The sequence below is a fragment of the Atractosteus spatula genome, chromosome 2 (genome assembly GCF_055471065.1).
Source record: "Atractosteus spatula isolate fAtrSpa1 chromosome 2, fAtrSpa1.hap1, whole genome shotgun sequence".
In the NCBI taxonomy this organism is placed as follows: domain Eukaryota; kingdom Metazoa; phylum Chordata; class Actinopteri; order Semionotiformes; family Lepisosteidae; genus Atractosteus; species Atractosteus spatula.
The window spans coordinates 53,191,278-53,211,006 of NC_142707.1; the positions used below are offsets into that span (position 1 = coordinate 53,191,278).

General features: G+C 40.2%; 1 protein-coding gene across 14 annotated transcripts in view; it reads right to left on the reverse strand.

Annotated features, from left to right (window-relative positions):
• LOC148839870 (pumilio homolog 2) overlaps nucleotides 1-19,729 on the reverse strand; it is a 49,015-nt gene that overhangs the window by 10,287 nt on the left and 18,999 nt on the right. For 3 of the 14 annotated variants that reach the window (XM_088909699.1, XM_088909691.1, XM_088909692.1), the window contains exons 3-17: nucleotides 13,417-13,485; nucleotides 11,706-11,811; nucleotides 10,417-10,604; nucleotides 9,088-9,257; nucleotides 8,654-8,924; nucleotides 7,659-7,752; nucleotides 7,031-7,156; nucleotides 6,440-6,582; nucleotides 5,766-5,904; nucleotides 5,048-5,191; nucleotides 4,118-4,411; nucleotides 3,086-3,322; nucleotides 2,352-2,619; nucleotides 891-1,020; nucleotides 200-334 (exon numbers count right to left, since the gene is read on the reverse strand). In XM_088909699.1, coding sequence (XP_088765825.1) covers nucleotides 200-334; nucleotides 891-1,020; nucleotides 2,352-2,619; nucleotides 3,086-3,322; nucleotides 4,118-4,411; nucleotides 5,048-5,191; nucleotides 5,766-5,904; nucleotides 6,440-6,582; nucleotides 7,031-7,156; nucleotides 7,659-7,752; nucleotides 8,654-8,924; nucleotides 9,088-9,257; nucleotides 10,417-10,604; nucleotides 11,706-11,811; nucleotides 13,417-13,485 — 2,514 coding nt within the window. The remainder of the gene's footprint in view (nucleotides 1-199; nucleotides 335-890; nucleotides 1,021-2,351; nucleotides 2,620-3,085; nucleotides 3,323-4,117; nucleotides 4,412-5,047; nucleotides 5,192-5,765; nucleotides 5,905-6,439; nucleotides 6,583-7,030; nucleotides 7,157-7,658; nucleotides 7,753-8,653; nucleotides 8,925-9,087; nucleotides 9,258-10,416; nucleotides 10,605-11,705; nucleotides 11,812-13,416; nucleotides 13,486-19,729) is intronic. The other 11 variants (XM_088909704.1, XM_088909694.1, XM_088909705.1 and 8 more) reach the window with 7 other exon arrangements.

Below are 19,729 nucleotides of genomic sequence, written 5' to 3' on the forward strand. Positions count from 1 at the left end.
TTAAAGAATAAAACATTTTCAACTATAATCCAGTTAAGTGTGGAATAAAAACTGTGTTATTTTAACAATATACTGTACTATTTAAGCTTCTCAACAATTAGAAACCAATGTGGAGCGATTAAAGAATAGTCTTTAATGTAGACTGATGTTACAAGGTAACTCTATTGTTGCAGAAATACAAAAAAAAAATCTAACTTACAATTACCTGCTGGTCTGAGGAGATGGACTCCAGGGCTTTCTGAATCACACGGCAGCCGTACATCTGCAGCGCGAGAGGGAGAACGTGACCTCGGATTCTAGTTGCCAGGGCGAGCTTCTGATCCAGACTTCCAAACTGTGGCGGAAAACCAAATAAAAAACCTGCGCTGGAAGTAATTCCATAAACAATATGGTCTTTAAAGAATTATGTCTATACATGTAACTTCAGGTGCACCGTTAATAGTCTGTAAAATCAGACACACAAAAGGGTATTTTGTGTACACACTGGACACCACCCTTCACTTTGGCATTTCTCAATCTTTTCCATCCCTCAGCACACTCACGTAAGTATGAACATTTTGTGGCACACCACTCCCCTCTGTACACATCACTTGCCCATGTATGTTATTGTTAAACAAAACTTAATTCATGGTTGAATTCTCACCACAAACAATTCACACGTGAATTCCTCTATAGTGCCCATTGTCTTGTGTCTATATACCGAACAAAACTACACAAAACTAATACAAACATTTCTTTTCTCAAACACGACTTTTCCAAAATGTTGTTCACGTCTGTTAATGCCCGAAGGCACACCAGTCAAGAATCTGTACTTCATTTTAATATGATATGGAAGAGAAGGTGCATATTGACTAATGTGACTGGCAGTACTATTCAGTTCGGAAAATTACCTCAAAGAATTTCTGTATAACATAATTTCCAAACACATCCGTCATCAACTGGTATGCCGCTTGAAGAATTTCACTGAAAACCATCTGTCGCTCTGCAGGAGTGGCTCGCTCCAGTTTCTGCTGGATAAACCTGTCCAAAATCACAGATTAAGACAGACAGACTGTGCTTTTCCATCCATTGCTAATGAACACTTAACTTTGTTTACTAGCTAAATTATAGCTAAAACTATAATACCTAAGAGGATTAAAAGGTGTGACAAGTAAAAAAATAATATTTAATTAAAGAGCTGATTTATGAATCCTTGCAGACTTTCAAAATCAACAGAAATCTCAACTTCTGTAATTTACTTTGGTCTTTAATCATTAAATTAATAATTTGTCTTCAGAAATGGGAAATAGCATCTCTTCATGCGTCCCTATACAGCATTGCTTATTCAGTGTTAAATACAGCCTAAAAGGTAGTGTATAATCGGATTCATACTAGAGTGCAAAAATGCTCCAATCTGGAAAAGCATTGTGTGAACTTACTATCCAGTTTCATCAGATAATGATTTGGCATTCACTTCTTACCACATTAATGTACAGTGTTGGTTTCTGTGAAAATAGTCAGATTTGTAATTGACAAATTTGTAAGATTTTTGTAACCTAACCATGGTACAGGGTTTTTCATTGGGGTTATTTCCCCAAAAGAAAAGGTTTATTTGTGGTTTTTTATTCATTCCACTTCATTTGTTTTTTTTTATCATTGGGTAATATAATTTAATATGAGTGATCTTCAGATTATTTCACTGACCATTCAACTAAACGTTAATTTAAAGGTCTAGGAGGCATTCAGTTTATTAAATTGCAAAAAAATGTTATTTCTTTTGCAGGTTTTCTCAATTTAAAAAGCTGCTCAGAAAACTCCTGGGCAGTTTTCACAGATAGAACTGGCTGAAAAATACAGGTTTAAATGTAACATTCTAGTTAAATTTCATCTTTATTTAGTACAAGGAGGGTAATTACTGATTGTTTCAACTAGAGGCTTTTTGTTTTTAAAACCTTTACTTACTGTAGGTTTTGAGCCATATAGTTTGAAGGCCTGTTGTTACTGTCTGTTATTAAAATTAAAAATAAATAATAAGATACAGTGAGGGGTGTTTAAGGAGGCCAGAAGACATCAAAGCCTAATGTTAACAACTTCAAAAATAATGTACACACCAAAAAAATAAATGTATATAAGCTTCTACAACATAAATTTAATTGCCATGACACTCACCTTCATTTAACTCACATTAATTTGGCTTTTATACCAGTACACTTTCACATGAAAATCTTTATACAGCAATTATACATTCTACTGAGAGCAGTACCCTGCACCTGGGATTTGAACCCACAACCTTCTATTTCTGAGCCCAGAGCCCTAACCACTGTGCTTCACATTATGAAGGGGCTGAAAAACGCTGCCGGCTAAAGGGTCACCTTGAACCGTGCTGGTCTTGGGAGAACTCCACTATGTGGCCCACCAGGTCTCTCAGCTGAAGGTTGGGGAAGCGATTGTTCCTGAAGTCCTCCAGCAGCCGGCTGCGCCCGGACGGCATGATGTCAGACCTGCTGTAGCGAAGCCGAGACGGAGGGAAGAGCTGACTGCTGGAGCTGAACAGGCTGGAGGTGCTGGTGGCACTGCGGTACTTCGCTTCCGCCCCTGGGGCAGCAGAAATGTAGCGGCCACTTCCGTTTGTTAGCCCTCCTTCACGGTGTGGGGAAAAAACAGTAATGAGATGGATTCAGCAAAGATCAAATCCTATAGTACTGTGCTTTTTAACGCATACCATACAAAAGGCATTTTCTAACTATCATGCATACAGTCATTAAGCCTTTTGCAGATGCAATGTTTTCTGGTAAGCTCAAGAACACTGCTCATGTCTAAAATAATCAGCAAATCATATTCTATAGTATATTCCTGAAAAATGACAAAGAAAAAGTGCCCACATTACTCAGAGAGACAGCCAAGTGAAAATATTTTTTAATGATACACAATACAATGATAAGGAATTACTGGTACAAATTTGTCTAGATTCACACAGTCTAAAGCTGAATTGTCTAGAGTACAAACCCCGCTGTAAACGCAGAATTAAAAGATCTACAGATGATTTTAATATTCTTATCATGGGGAAAACCACTAATCCCCAGCCCGTTTCGAGTACCAAACATACCTAGATGCAAACTTGACGATGACCCATGAGAAGAGAGGGAGGGAGGCGGCGTGAGGGAGTGCCCTGGAGTTTGACTGGGCAGGGGCATGCTGATTGGACTGGGAGAGGACGAGAAGCCCAGGCTGTTGTAAAAGGGCTGCCCGATGGGGGCCAGGCTGTTACCAGATCTCTTGTACAAGTCGGAACTGGCCGAGAGGGAATCCCTCCGGGAGGCACTATTGCTCGCAGAGCTGGCAACTGAAGAGGTAAACAAAAGTTGCTATGAGGGCATTTCAACTGAACTGGCACATTTGATGAACAGCCTCACTAAAAGAGCTGGGACAGGGTCTGCAGCCCCTATGTACTTACTGGATAAAGGCACCAGTACATCACTGCAAAGAAAAACACTTCACCGTTTAAATAATTCCGGATTATCCATGCCAACTTCAGATGTTTCAAAATGAAGCGGATTCAAGATTCAGAAGAAAACTACAAAAGTTGCTTTGCCGTTTGCTATTTGGTGGCAAAGTTTGCAACAACTTAAGCTTGTGTTTTACATCAAACCTCTCTTTGCAGTAACTGTTGCCTGTGCAAATGCAGACAGGTTAATGACAACGGCAAAAGCACCTTGACTGCAGTAAAATGAAAGTTAATTTAATGACATGACTATCATAATGTCTTGATTCATATTCGTCCACAACCTAAACCAAAACCAGGATTGAAACAAATTCCACCTAGCTGATGGCTGATTCCCCCTGAACAGAAGCCAAGAATAGTTTTGCAGAAGATAAACCATTATCATGTCAACAGGGTGTGTAATAAGCCACTTGTGGGTGGGTGGAAGTTTTCATTTAATCAGGCCCTTAGCCCACTTCTGTGTGTAGGAGCAGACAGCTGCAAACCTAACTGTCCTGCTCATCGAATATCATGTTTATTTGCAGCTATTCAACTCAGCTGCCTGATAAGCTCAGTCCTTTCAGAGACTACATATCCACACTGGAAACACAGTTAAAAAAAAAGAACGGGGGCTACTGTGCCAGAAGCAGGCCGAACCTGCGGATCCAAAGCCTCCCAGAGCTGATCCAATGGCGGCCCCCAGGGAGCTGTTGCTTCCGAAGCCCAGGGAGGTGCTGCCGGGCTGGCCGGGGCCGTGGGAGAACAGCGAGCTGCTCTGGGAGCTAGTAGACATGGAGCTGCTGCCGTAGAAGGAGCTGGACTGCAGGTTGCTGTTGGGCGGCGGCGCAGGCTGCTGCTGCTGCGTCTGCGGCTGAGAGCTCATGGGGCGGAAAAGGCCGGCGGCGGCTCCGGCCAGGCTGCTCCCCGTTCCCGTGGCGGAAGCTGCCGCAGCTGGGGCAACAAAACCGAGGCACAGAGACAACACTGTTAGCAATAGCAACCGAGCTGAGCACGTTTCAGAATCACTTTTCTTGACGATCCTATTCCTTTTTCATTGCTTTCAAACTATGTCGAACTTCTACCAAAAAAAGGTAGACGTTTAATAAATAAGGTCGTGAAGCATACTGACCACCTCCGGCTTTTGAAGTTATTTCCCGTTTTACGATAAGTGATCCTCCCAAACAGGGACGAAGCAAATAAACCTTGGAGGTTTTAAATTCGATACGGCTCTGAAAACCTGAACAACATCACGGCAAGGTGCCAGCTGCCTATGTGACCGTCGCGGTCATGCGCGGTCTTGTGCCCTCCGCCACCCGTTTTGTCCCGCAACACCTGGGGCGCGAACCCGGGTCGCCGGCGCAACTCAACAGGGAACCAGCCGCATGAGCTAAAGGAGACCTCCCTCAGCCCAGGCAAGTGAGGTCCCTGCTACGCGCAGTGAGGGCAATGACGTTGCCGTATCCGAACTAGCTCCGCTACACCTACTCTCATGCAGTTTAGGGTGTGGGAGGAACCGGTAAGAAGAGGAGGACCCTGGGGAAAAACAAAACACGAAACGGGACTAGCTGTGACACTGCTGTGCCCTACCTGCTTGCGCAGCTGCAGGGCTGATGATCACAGGCGCGGAAGCCACCAGCCTCATGGGTCCGCTCAGCCCTGTCCGAGCTCCAGGGCCAACCACCAAGGCACCAGTCTGATCGTAATAGGCAGCTGGGGCTAAAACCTGATAGCCTGCAAGGTCAAATGTAAAACTCCATGAGATTCACTTCTCCACTTCATATCAAACACCTGCTGACAGAACAGAACGCTGGGTAAGTGTGGTGCTTGTACACTGATGAGCCTTTTGAAGAGGAATTCTCTTTTTAAAAAAGGTAGAGAAATTTCATGGAAAGTGTGCACAATATGTTTTGTGTCTTGGCTAGAATATAAGATTCCCTGTAAGTAAATTCTGACCTATTTCTAAGGACTGGTGAACGTATATTGTGTCAGGAAGTCCTGATCACAAAGGAACAAGTAAAAGTTAATTCTGCAATGAAAAGTAAAAAAAAAGTACAACACAATGTGTTTTTCGGCTGTTGATACTTCCGCAGGTGTGAGAGAGAGAGAGGAAGGTAATGAGAACAAAGCAGAGAAGAGTAGGTGAGAAGCATCCAGAGGAGAATCAGAGGGAGAGGTGTCATGTGATGTATAAAAGCTGAAACCTACTGAAAAGCTGCTTGAATTGTTTTGTTTGATTATATAGCTAGAAAGCACAGTGTTGCAAGAAACCCATGAAGAGCACGGCTCTGTGCCCAGGAGAGCTCACCTGGCATCCCTGTGGCCAATCCCTGTCCAAAGGCCAGGGCTGGGTTCGCAGCCGCTGCAGCCGCCAGTGACTCTGCTTGCTGGCCCTGCTGGCCCTGCCCCGGAGTGAGAGGGCGCTGGTTACTTCCTGCTCTCATCACCTGCACAGGGAGCACAAGCCACCAGTGGGCAGAATTACGGGAAGCTTTATTTTATTATGCATTTGACTTGCAGGACATTCACACGACACACATCTCTGTGGCTCTTTCTAAATAACAGGCACTCATGTCAAACTAAAACATTTTATTAAGGTTTTGTTAAGGAAAAAGCCTTAACAACACAACAGACCACTGAAAACATGAAGTGAAAAGAATTAACTATATGACAGTTACCAACTGAACAACTAATGTTAATAAACTGCAATGGAATCACTGTCATTAGGACAGGTGATGTATACATTTTCTCACGAAATAGCCAGTATAGACAATGAAAAATATTGATTAGTTTTGAAAGAGAATAAAAAGAGAATAAATGCACCACTCAACTCCAGATATGCAATGTGATCATAACCCAAATCAGAGCCGATTTCACTCCCAAGGTCCTTTCTTAACCAGGAGCTCTGAAGTGCAGAGCACAGCGCATCGCAGATATGCAGTGCATAGTCAAGCGTTCGGCTTTCCATAGCTGGAGGTGTACCTGTTGCTGTCCCTGTCCTTGGCTGGCAGCCTGTTGAGTGGCAGAGTTGCTGGCAGCTGCAGCTGCTGCTTGCTGCTGGAACAAGTTGGCCGGATACACCCCCCATGGAACGCCATAGTATGGGGGAGGCACAACAGCCGGGCCTGAGGATGGAAGAGAGGGTGCGACTCATGAGAGGAGATGGGCAGTAACTCCTTAAATGCCAAGGAGATCACCTGCCTACTTACAACTGCAACGGCCTACTGTTCTTTGTTTGTAGGAATTATCCGCACATAAAGCAATCATGCGGATGCAACAGAGTACATTATAACCAGATTTTCTCATTTTTACTGATTGCTAAAAATGAAAAGAACTAAGAACTAAAGAATTAAGAAAAGGTTCACATTATCTCCAAATCTAACTTTGAACAGCTCTCTGCCCCCTTGTAACAAGTAAAACAAGGGAAAAACGGGGATATTGAAAAATCTCCACAAGTATTAATAGAAAAATAAACCATTGAAGTAACAGAAATGTTATCCGATGAGAGAGAGACGTGGGCGCTGCGCCCCCTGCAGGCTGACCTAATGGCGGCGCGAGGAAGCGGATTCGTACCTGCCAGGGTGGCGGCTGCCGCGAGGCCTGCTGCGGTGTAGGGGTCTGTGCCTGGAGGAGCCGCGCTGATTATATATGGGTTTGGCACGAAGGCAGCCGGAGCAAGGCCTGCTGAAAACACACCTGCTGTCAACAAGAAGCAAACATTTTACAACTATTTACAACCCCTGCAGGTAGCTCCACAGCACAAGACTGGTCAACAGTTTTTTTTTCATCTGCTGTAGATCTGGAATTAATAAGTCAGGAAAAGTACGAAAGTATTAAAGTACTAAAACAGATTCCCGAAAGCTTATAATGTGTGACTAAAATCTGTATCAACTTTCGCAAGATGAAACACTTACTTAAAAAGGCCAAAGCATTAAAGGGGAATTAAACACTAAAGAACCAGAATATACCACATCTGTGTTTGCAAAGCCTTCACCAAACTAATGAAACAATTTCTCATGTCATGCTTCTTTAGATCAAATTCCATTCAAATTCATCCAAACTTTGTGTCACCCTTTCCTTTTAAAAAAGACAAAAAAAGAAATGGACCTAGCACTGCCTTACCTTTAATGGGAACTCTTCTCAAATAAGACCAAAGAGGTGAAATGAGCCATTTCTCCTCACACACATTGTTACATCTCACCTATATGCTGCTGTTGAGCTGCAGCCAGTGCGTACTGCTGCTGCTGTGCTGCAGTCAGCTGCTGAACAGTCAGTGCATTGGGTCGCTGGAAAAGCTGGGAAAAAATATAGACGTATAAACATCCATGTCAGAGGCTGACATCATACTGTTTTGGGTGCCTCAACAAATGTCAAGATGTTAAATAAGTGTACACACAGAGGGGCTAGGAACCTAGACTGGACAAGCAACATCACAGACATTTCCCAACAGTTAAGTGCAAAAAGGATAGTATTAAAGCAATCATGGGGACTACCATAACACTTAATCATCCCAGATCCAGTATACGTCAATTTGCAAATGCATCCAGTGCGTCACAATCCAGAAGAACTTTGTCTGCTGTGTTTTATTAACTAGTGGCAAATTTTAGAGCTACTAAACTTTTAAAACATATATGTAACAAAGCTTCTGACAACTTCTTGCAAGCAGCTGAAGGGCTGAATTATAAGTTTTTTGCAACAGCAGTGAACACCTCTAGAACTAGTACTGACGTATACTGAAAAATATTATATTGACATATATAATATAAAATATACAAAGGAACAACCAATAGGTTTATTCCATGCTGAAAAGAGAAGAAAGGAAACAACGTTTTGGCTGTGGAGCCTTCTTCGGGTGTCACACCCTACACATGCTGATGCAGTTACCCACCTTAACTAAAATAAATATATATTTAAATACATCATGAATTAATATATAATATTATTATAGATCAGAGAAAATAATCTCTCTTTATATACATATTTTGGAATAATACGTCTCCTACCTAAAACGTTTAATTTCTTGTTTTCCCATTTGTTTTAAATTTCAACTTCCTGCTTCTCTGTTAAAAAACTTCTGCAGCAAATGCCAGCTGCTCATCTGTCACATTACACAAGAAACACAACGCGAGCATGTGCACCTAATGTACACAGGTTGTTAAAAGCCTATGTCATGATGTCCAGAGCTGTCTCACAAACCTGCTGCTGGGAGTTGTAGTCAAAAAGTCCCACCGGGGCTCCAGAGGAGTCCATTTGTACTTGGGTGCCTGCATAATCGAACTGGAGCGATTCAATGCCAACATGCTCAATGCTGTCCATGTTCTGTCCCTCTGAGTTCTGGAATTCTTCCACGGTTGCCTTGTTGACCACGGGGTTTGGATGCTGTCCCATCCCTTCTGCACTGTTCTGACTGGGACCCAGGCGTTCTGCAACTTCAGTTGGAGATGCCTGGCGGCTGCCAGGAGTCCGACTGGAAGAAAAATAATTTGCACAGCTCAAGTGACACACGTACACATATCCAAAAGTTAGCTAATTCCACTAAAGTATAAATTACTTGAAGATCCTGTTTTCATTTCACTCAACATTGTTTTAAGTACTACAGAACACCTACAGTCACAAACAGAATTCCATACTTAAATTCCTTGCAGTCGACATCCATTCCATTGGGCAGACCACGACCATTTGCTTTGGACACATCGTCATCTTCTTGTTTCATCTCTCTGCTTTTGTCTTCCTCAAACGGGGATGACTTGCCTTTCTGGTCACTCTTCTCTGCCCCATCTGCATCCACATCGCCAGCACCCTGACAGAGGAACGCAAACTACTGTCACAAAACATACAAACACAACTAATGAAAGCTTTAACAATTTACAAGGAAGACGAATGGACCACTGAAATGCAACACAACCTAATTACTAAAAGGAGGATTTCTGACGCATAACATGGCTAATTATCTGTGCAGTCTGTTGAACTTTTCACATAAGGAACCAAAGAATGCTCTTTGAAAATGTATCCCATACTAACTGAAATACTGCTCTACGTCTGAGGAAAATCTAACCACATATCCTACATCAAAAGAAACTCAACCAGAAAAAAAAATATTGTCAATAATAATTTGACAAAACATCTTAGGCTTTGTTAAGATCATAACTGTCCCAAAAAGAAACATTTTTAAACAGCCGTTTTCAACACCATTCTTATTAATAGATGCTTTTTAACAATGACAAAATGCTATTTTAACAACATGAGCCCATTTGACACCATAGGGAATCCAAAACACTAATGCAGAGGAAGAACTGGATTCTACCCATTAAAACTATTTTCTTCATGCTACAAATATGGCACAATTCTGCTTATTTCTTTTAAGATGGGACGACCAGTTAAGATTATATACTGTGAGAAGTGATGGATATCAGATATAATGTAAGCCACTGCGATACATTTGTAAAGGCAGGGGAGGCTCTAGACTAAGGAGATCAGATTTTAATTGCCCTCTCAGAAGCTGGGGGACACACATCCTTAGGTCTTCAGATAAAAGCAGAGAGTTCCAACACTTTTCAACAGCTATAAATGATGCATGTTATATTTTACTATTACCCTATTATCCTATGTGAAGAACCACAATTTATTCTTCTTATTGAAACACATGGTTGAAAAGAACCGAAATGGTGCTTTTTTACCACAAATCCGCACCAGTAAGCAATTTTAGCCAGATAAGCTACCATTTGTCTTTATAAATGGATAAATGGATAACACCTGCAAAAATTGCGATGAATTTTGAATACATCCTGATGTTTCAGCTTCACTATTTTAAGGATATCTGTGTTCTGCTGGCTAGCAAACAAGCTAACTTATTTTCCCAGTGGTGAACAACAGAGCAAAATATTCCCGACGGGTAAAGGAAAAAAAAGTAAAAAGACAGACGAAGGTAACAGAAGACGACGTGATTGCTTGAGACTTACAAAAGCCCCCTTCCTGTAGCGGGAGTCCAGCTTGTCTCCAGGAGAAGAGCTGAGTACGTACTCCACCATGCTGACTCCTAAACCCCCACTTTCAGAGCGTGGAGACAGGACCGAGCTCACCTCACTGTTGCCATGGAAACCTTGTCCAGGCCGCCGCTGCACCATAATGGGCTGCGATACAGAATGATCTGTTTCCAGGAGAGACAGAAATCTGCACTTACATTCTGTTAACGCGTTTAGACATCACAGCAGCAAAAGAAATAGGAATAAATTATTTAAGATGCTCCATAATCGGCAATGAGTGCTGTATGAGCCGTGTGGAAGGTTATGTTCAATGAGGCTGCTCTTCTGAAAGCAGAAGGTCTTGAGTGAAGAAAAATTACTTTCATATTATCGCCTATGTGACAAACACATAAACGATTAAAGCACTTAAAACTAGAAAATGCTGTGCTACCTATGCAATTTAACATTTAATGGAAATCATTTTCATCAACAACAGAATGGATATGAACCCCTTTCAAAAGGCAACTAAGTCATGGAGCACTGAAATGAGATGGGCTACCAATGATGAAAACAGTAAAATAAGAATTAAACATTTTGCACAGCATTATGCTTACCTATACAGATTGTTTCCTCGTGTACAAAACACGCATGTGCATGTTAAGAACAAGAAGCTACAATACTGCTTATTATAAAGCATCTACAAAGAAAATAAAAAATATCAAGTTGCATTCCACCAATTTACTATACTTCAGCAGTTTAATTTTAAACTTAAGCAGCTATGGTCGGACCTACGTCGCTTTTAAATATGAAAGCTTTAATATTTTCAGATGTTCATCAGATCATGTCAAATATGACTTTGCCGCAGAGTGACAGAAAATATCTTGTAATGATTCTGACTGGAACCATTCTTTGGAAGTGTTATGATGGCTAAGTCTTTTATCCAAACACGAATATTTGTGCCCATTTATATGAAGCAGGGCCGATTTATTGGAGCACTTTCAGTGAAGTAACTTGCTCAAGGGTACTAGTTTCTATAGCTGTGCCCTACCTGGGATTGGAACCCATAACCTCCCAGGCACAAGTCCAGAGACCTAACCACCACTCCACACTGCTAGCAGATAGGGAACTGATTCCTGGAGGCTCTCAATGAGTGCATGTTTTTAGAAGAGTTGGAGCCTCTTCTACACCTGCTGCACAGGGCAGCACTTAAGAATCAACAGAGCAAACCTTGTGTTTTAAGTTAGTTATGGACACCTTTCAGAAAAGCCATACAAAAACACACTTACGTGATGGCCCCCATGCATTGTCCCTCCACTCATCTCCCAAGAAAATCCCTTTTTGTCCATCTTTAGTTGGCTCATCGGATTCCCAGAATTTTTTCGCCGGCAGCAGCTTCAGTGAAGGTGGAAGTTTGGGGAAAGTGGAGGAGGGGGGGGGGATCATGATCACACAGTTATCATCTCCAATTTAAAGAATGTTCAGAATGTGATTTGATAAAATGTCACACACTCCAAATACACTTTTTTGTACAATTCTGTGATCTCCAAAACAGTGATGCTTCAATGAGGCTCACGGATTGTTTACAATGCATGGAACTAGGAATTCTGGTTATTATTTCTGAAATTACTGTAATACAGATTTAAATTTGTATATTAGAACAAGCAAGCATGAATGAAACAAAAATGTCCCATTAGGTCTGTTTGAAAAGAAATGCTCAAAAGGTAAGCTAAGATCATTTTCATAATTCTATGAAAGACCCGTGCATATTGGTTATGAGTGGAGATCATCCTAAAGGCAGTTTACATCTTAAATTTTCACTTTTTAATAAAAAAAATCTCAATAAGATAAGAGATAAGATTAGATCACTTTATTAGCCATATATATTTCTTGCATTAGGAATTCGTCTTTTCGCATACCCCAGCTTGCTCTCCATGAGACATAGACACACAGGCAGGGAGAGAAGCGTGGGGTCAGAGCGCAGGGTCAGCCATTTTTACGGCGCCCCTGAAGCAGTTGGGGTTAAGGGCCTTGCTCAGGGGCCCAACGAAGTAGTATGCCGGCCTCTGCCGGCCGCGGGATTTGAACCAGCAACCTTCCGGCCACAGGCGCAGATCCTTAGCCACAGAGCCACCGCTCTGCCTCAGTAGTTAATGACTGATAAAAATAAATGTTTAATCCATTAAATTTCCTAAAATAGAATAAATGTCTCTTAATGCATATGAACCTTTAAAATGTATTTAAATTGGTTAAACTGTCCGTCAAACTCCATGTAAGAAGAAGTCATTTGTTCATTTTGAAATTAGGGCAGGAAATAAGGCATTTGAAGAGTTCTGTATATCATCTTCTGAGCCTGGTATCATTCACACAGAAATCAGCCACAAGCTCTGAGTGTACTTGCTACAAATCAACATGACAATGAAACAAAGTTCTACATTGTACATACAGCACAACATTGGTTTTCTTGATTTAGCCTAATCAATTTTTTTGTTTTCCTCTCATACCCAAAGTGTAATTAACGGACTATATAAAAACCATATTGCTGTTGTATGGCATAGCAACCAAATGGAACTGATATATTCTGTTTCCCAATGTGGGACTCCTGTTTTTGTGCTCAGGGCCTTTATGAAGCAGAAACACAAGCGTAAAAGCACCTTATTACTGAATGTATTGAAAATGTATTGGAACAATTCTGGAATGTGTGCAATGTGAGTGTAACATGCACCAACATATTGCGTTACTCCTAAAGCACACCATGGAACGAGAGGGACCAAAACACAGATTTTAGATCTTGGACAAAGATCACCTCCATTAAAAGAAAAAACTAAAATACCACTACTCATTGTACATCCTATCGGAGGGGTACCCATGCAAAGAAAATATTTAGTAGTCTATCTAATAGTCTCACTATTTTTGAGACAGTTTCTCAATTAACCTATTTTACTGTATCAAACAAATAGAAGCCCCCCAAAAATTCCAGATTTAAAAACATTTACATACCTCACCCATTCCTCTAGATTCCAGTGCAAGAGCTTGAAAGTCATGATTCATCTCATCCACAGATCGAACCTGGAAAGAAACAGAATTTAGTCTTAAGAGTCAGGGAGAACACTACTAATTAGCTTCATGTTTGACAAAAACCAACCCGAAGAGTTACATTTTCAAAGACGCTGCATTTCAGCTCTACTTTTTAACCCGTCGCAGAAGTCCACAGTTTTTACTCAATAGCACTTAGATGCCAACAGCTAAAATGAGTCAACATGTGCTGTCCTTCAGAACAAACCAAATGTCCCTATTCTACAGATTTCCTCATATAAAAATGCTGTCTTTTTGTACCTAACTATTATATTCAAGATTTAAATTTAAAGTTCTATTTTTCCTCACCACAAAGCCTGCAGGCATGTCTTTCTAGAAAAACCTATTTAAGAAACTGTCTACTCAGAGTAATTAAGAAACACCTTACCCAAAGGCATACTGAGCACCCAATTACTGCCAATTGTCTTTGATAATAACTGACAAGTTTCCTTTTTTTATGTTAAAAGCCCTTTACAAGAATTAATATGACGTTAAACACCACTCATGAAAACAATATATCCTTTAAATGTTTGTGACCTCCAATAAACACAATAAATCCTGCTCGGAATAAACGGAAAGATCAAGGACAAGGAATACAATCAGTTTGGCAATTACAAGTTCAAAAAATCTGCAATGTCCCTTGGATTCCAACAGACTATGCCGATCAAATTGTTTGCCTAAGACAAGCAAAACAAGATTTAGCATAGAAGAAATGACAAAAAACTGATACACTGCATGTTTTTTTTAATTAACAAAGCCAATATGCAAATGGTTTCTTTAGGCATATATGATTCCTAGAATTACAATAAAATTAAAATCTAACATAAAAAACAGAAATATAGCAATTAGAAATGCATGGGGCATTGCATAATTTAGGAACTGGGTGGCTAGAGCACCTTCAGATTTCCTTTACTTTCCAGTTTTACTTTAAAGGTGCTTTTTAAAGAAAATTACTAAAATGAATCGCAACTTGGGCCACTTTGTAGCCCTTTTAAGTGCTTATGAAAAGATTTTTTAGCAACATGATATAAAACAAACATTCTTAAATGTCACTTTCATTCTTAAATTTGAATGGAAATGCACATCCAACAGTACCCAGCAGTTGAAACTGCAACACTATTTTTTATATTTCAGGGTTAGAAAGAATCGGCACTGATGAGAGCATTCCAAACCAGAATGAAAGTAAAATGTACACAGTAACAAGTAAGACAACCAATTTATATCACAAAATAAGACTAAATTTCCAGGTATGTGCAGCGCCATCTTCTGTGATTCCGAATGAGGCAACAAATATTCCGGTGAAGTGAAGCAGCCTTATTACATTGTGAACAAGCAGGCTTGTGTATACATCTCTTTTAATGCAATAGAAATATTACTCTCGACTTCGAGAAGGTTTTTACCAACAAATGCAACTTATTGTTACATCTCAACTCTGCATGCAGATCACGCTGCAAGATTTCTGCAGTGAAATCTCTGCTGCACAACCTGTAGTTATTCGCTCAAACATCACAATACATTCTTCATTACAGTCACGAGTAAGCAGAAAGGCCGTTTCATATCACAATTCGTGCAAACTCTCACTCTTTCCCATGGGGATACTAGGGGTTTTTGACAACATGTAGACTATCCAATACTTTCACAAAGTTCATGATTTTACATTTAATTCAGAATTTGTAAAATTTTACAATACTGTCATTTATTTTGCTACTGAGACTCAATAATCAGTCTAGGAAATTGGGACTGCAGTTCTTTATTTTCACCAAACTTTTCTCTAATGTTAGCTTTTGCAAACCGGTAGTAAATAACCAGGTTTTATGCAGAATACATTGTGCAGAAAAGTGGTCCTAGTGAGATACAGTATGATAGCTGGGTTTCTTCTTTGCTTAAAACAGATCACTGACCACCAACTGCTGTACAGTGCTCTAGACAAGAACCATTGGAAAGGGCTTCAAGTCTTTCTGAGAGTTCATTACCACTAAAGTAAAAAAACCCTTAAGAAAGGGTACAATATACCCTGCAAAACTAATTTCTTTGTGGAGCATTTAAAACAGTGGCACTAAATCTAACAACACTAGGATGGGAAAGCCCTAACTGCTGAACCAATCTACAGCAGACCGAAATGTGTGCAGCATGCATCAAGTGTCACTAGTGTAGCGGGTAATGAAAGAATTAAATGCCTAGCACAACTCCCATTCCACAAAGAACTTAACTTCATAGAGAACGTAAAGATATGTGATAAACTGAACAGCCTTATGTGATGAGCAGGATGCACGAGAAGCCTCCAAAACGATCACAATGCAGCTAGTATGGAACAGAAGATACTAGACTCCAACCCTAAATAAGGTGGCTCAAGAGATCTCAACACCCAATCAAAAACCCACAACGGATACTGTATTGTACATGAAGCTTTACTGCAGAGATCTTGCTGCCAATGCAATAAAATACTCAACAAGTCTCTCCAAGCTCCTAACTACCAGCTAACATGTGAGGCCATTTATACTCAAACATTCTGTTCATTACACCCATGTGAGAATGTGTTCTCTAAATCTTTCACCGATTAACTAATTAACTAATAAACACCCAATGTGTCTATTTATAATGACAGAGGTCTTTAACAGCTTACACTGATCTCTGCTATTACGTTCCAAAACGCAAATTAGCTCATAGGCAATTGGTAAATAGGGGACAGATGACTGTGTAATGCGAAACTCGTGTTGGTTTATACGCGATTTAATCCCCGACATGTTTACGTTTTGCATGGTGGAGTAACAACTGAATGCGGCGGTCCACGGAGGAATACACATGATGCTCAGTTGTCCTACGTGCTTTGTTTTGGAAGTGCTAATTGGGGGGGTGCTCCTCAATTCTCATGCTATTTTCACTAAATCTTCTGCATTGCTGTAAATATGAGTGGACAAGGTGACAAGAATTTGTCTAAGCGGAGTGCTGGTGATAAAATTTCAGGTGGTGAACTGTTTTTCAAGGTTAAGTTCTAAATTCACTGTAGTATTTATTATTGTAGAGCCCTCGCCTGGTGCCTTGGCAGAAGCACACCTGGATAATTACTATGTGCCATGGTGCAGGCTGGGAACTACTGTCAGGGTCCTGTTGGGAGGTGGTCTTAGGATCTGACCGCTAGCTAACCTTAGCTATGTAAATAGTGTTTTTTTAGGAAATTGTACTTGGTTGTTGCTGTTTACCCCCGTTTTCTTCCCAAGACCTGTATCCACCCTAAGGTTGTGTAGTGTTCTCTTTGCTGCCCTTGAGTGTTTAAGCTTTGTTCAAGAGGTTTATGGTCTCTTTTGCCTGGTAACAGGCTGATGGAGACCTGTAATAAAGAGTCTGTGTGTAGACATCTAAATGTCTAGCTGCCCATGTGAACTCTTCCATAAATGCTAAACTATAAATTTAAGTGTTTAAACTGTGTAAACATTTTTATTAGGATTAATAAAATTAAGGATTAACTAAAACTTGGCAAAGCTTTGGTTAGGCATTTGGTAAGGTTTTGGGTTGTCTGCCCCTAACCCTATTTTTCCCATAAGCCCTGTTATTTTTAATGCACAATTTTGCATAACACTTAGCTCTGCTCATTCAAGCCTGAAGGACTGCTTTGGAAGTGAGCAGCATATCTCGAGTCTGTAAAACAACTTTGTATGGTACTTTCAATCATAAGATGCCTGGGTATCCATCCACTGGTATCTATCTGGAGGATGATCTTAACTAATGACATCACAACTAATCACCAAATGTGATTTTCAGATTAAAAGGATACTGTATCAGCCATTTTGTATTTCAGATCAAAAGATAAATGAGGCAAAAGCGCAGAATGTCAGACTTTATTTCTAGATACTTTTGTGCTCAATACCCCCATTTCAAGTCAGCATACATATTGGGACAGGTGACCAATTTACTAATTAATAACTTAATATTTTTTCAAGCCCAACATGCAAAGACTTCTACATAGTCTGTGACCCATCAGCATCACCAGACTTTGCAATGACGTATCTGCAACCACTTTTGGCTGTTGCTTGTTCGGTTTTCTGATTTTAGTTTCTTCTTCAACAAGTAAAACCCAGGCTCTTAAAATTAAAATCCAGAGACACTCTTGGCCGGATCAAAAGTTTCCACTTGTTTTTCCTGATGAACTCCTTGGTTAAGTGCAGTCTGTTTTGGTTAACTGTCCTGCTGCAGGGGGAATTGTCATCCAATGAGTTTGGAATCTGTTTTTTTGGACCTGAACAGAAAAAAAAGGTTCCGCACACTTCAGAATACATTCTGCTGCTACTATCATCTGTTACGGCATCAATAAACACCAGTGAACACTACCTCCACCATGTTTCATAATTGAGGAGGAGTGCTTAGGATCATCTGCATTTCCTCTTATTCCACACTTCTGACTTTCTGTCACCTTGACAAAGGCTTTGTCTCGTCTGTCCATCAAATTTTGTTCCAAAACTGTGGCTCATCTTTGATCGTTTTTGCAAATTCTAATTTGGTTGGCCTTTCTGTTTTTAGTGATGACAGGTTTGCAACTTGCAAAGTAGCTTTTGTACATCTCCTGTTAAAAATCTTCTGTGCACAGTGTAGTGAGATAATCTTCAGAGTGCAGGGATGAAATTGTCTGCAATCTTTGGGTTTTTCTTCACAGCTCTAATAATCTCTGTCATCAACTGCTGTCTTTTTTGAATGACCTGGTCTTTACCGATTGGTTACTCCTCAGGTTATTTCTTTTTTTTTATCAAGACTTTTCATACTGATGATTTTGGGATGTCTAATCTAATCTCTTACAGGTTTTATTTGTTATCCTTTTCACTCTCATCTTCAAAATTGCTTGCTTTTCCATCACAGACAACTCTCTAGTCTTAATTTTCATTTGCACCTTTGAACAAAAGAGGCAGATCCAAAAATTAAAATCCATAGGTTTCGACCAAGGCTATATATTCACAGCCTTTTTGTATTTTCTACATGGAATATCTGAGCAATTGGTATCACCTGTCAGCCATTTGTCCCAATACATATGTACGCAAAATAAGGAACAAAAGCTGATATTCTATACTTTTGTCTCAATCTTTTGATCTGAAATACAAATTTCATTAGTACACAGCAAAAATGTTAAATTTCACTTCACTGTCCCAATATTTACACTTTTCACTGTACATTCTGTTCATTTTAATTTATCACAGGGGTAAGTGACTAAATCAGACACATGATTACAAGTCATTAGCCATACACACCATTGTTAAGCAATATACTAGTGTCTATAAATGGCATTAATTAAATGATTAATCAAGACAATTGTTTAATAAGTGACTTTAGGAGAGTTAATACTGACATCTTGATACTGGAGGACACAGGTTAGAAAATTAGTCAAGAAAAACTCCAGGCCCTGAGCATGATGTCTGAAAAACAAGTCTGCAAGTAATTTTGGACTACCACTTACAATAAAGTCAGCTGTTCAATAGCACCTGGCTGTTCAGAGGCCATGGTGTTAGCATAGAAACTGCTTTACCACCAATACCATCTTCCTTATTTAAATGCTCCTTTCAATGATAAAGAAGTGGATTTGCTCTCTCAGAACAGTCGTATCCTACACATTGCCTCCCAACCCTGAGTAACAACAGGGTCTAGATAATTTCTGTCCCAGTGTGTACTGCACATTTATGAGTAACAACGTGCTGGTTAACAAAGTACTGTAATACTCTAATTTACCAATTCTTTACCTTCAATGAGGTCCTCATAATTCATAAGCAATGATTAACGGTGTCAAAAATACCTAAAAAATGACATACTATTCTGTATCAGGAAGTTTTTCCAACACCATATAATATCCATTTCTTGTAGGTAAATTCAATTCAAAAGACGTTATTCATTCCCACAGGGGCAATTTAAGCAGTCATCAGTGCAACATGCAACACAACACAAAAACAAAGAGTGACCCACAGTAGAACAGCCTCTTCTTTTAATTCAGAATATTCTTGAGCTCTGTGGCGACCCAAGGCTTATTGTTCAGATTAACAGTGAAGCTCTTAGAGGGAATTTAATTATGCAGAAAGTAATGCATGAAGAAATCATGTCAACTTGTTCATTGAGATCTGAGCATGGCGCAAAAAGAGTATCCCAGTTGGTGCAGTCAAGGCAGCCTTTCAAGGTGTCAATACTAGACTTTGGCCACAACTTTCACAACTGCCTCTGCACACTTGACTACTGGCTCATACACAGAGGCAAGCAGGATTGGCAG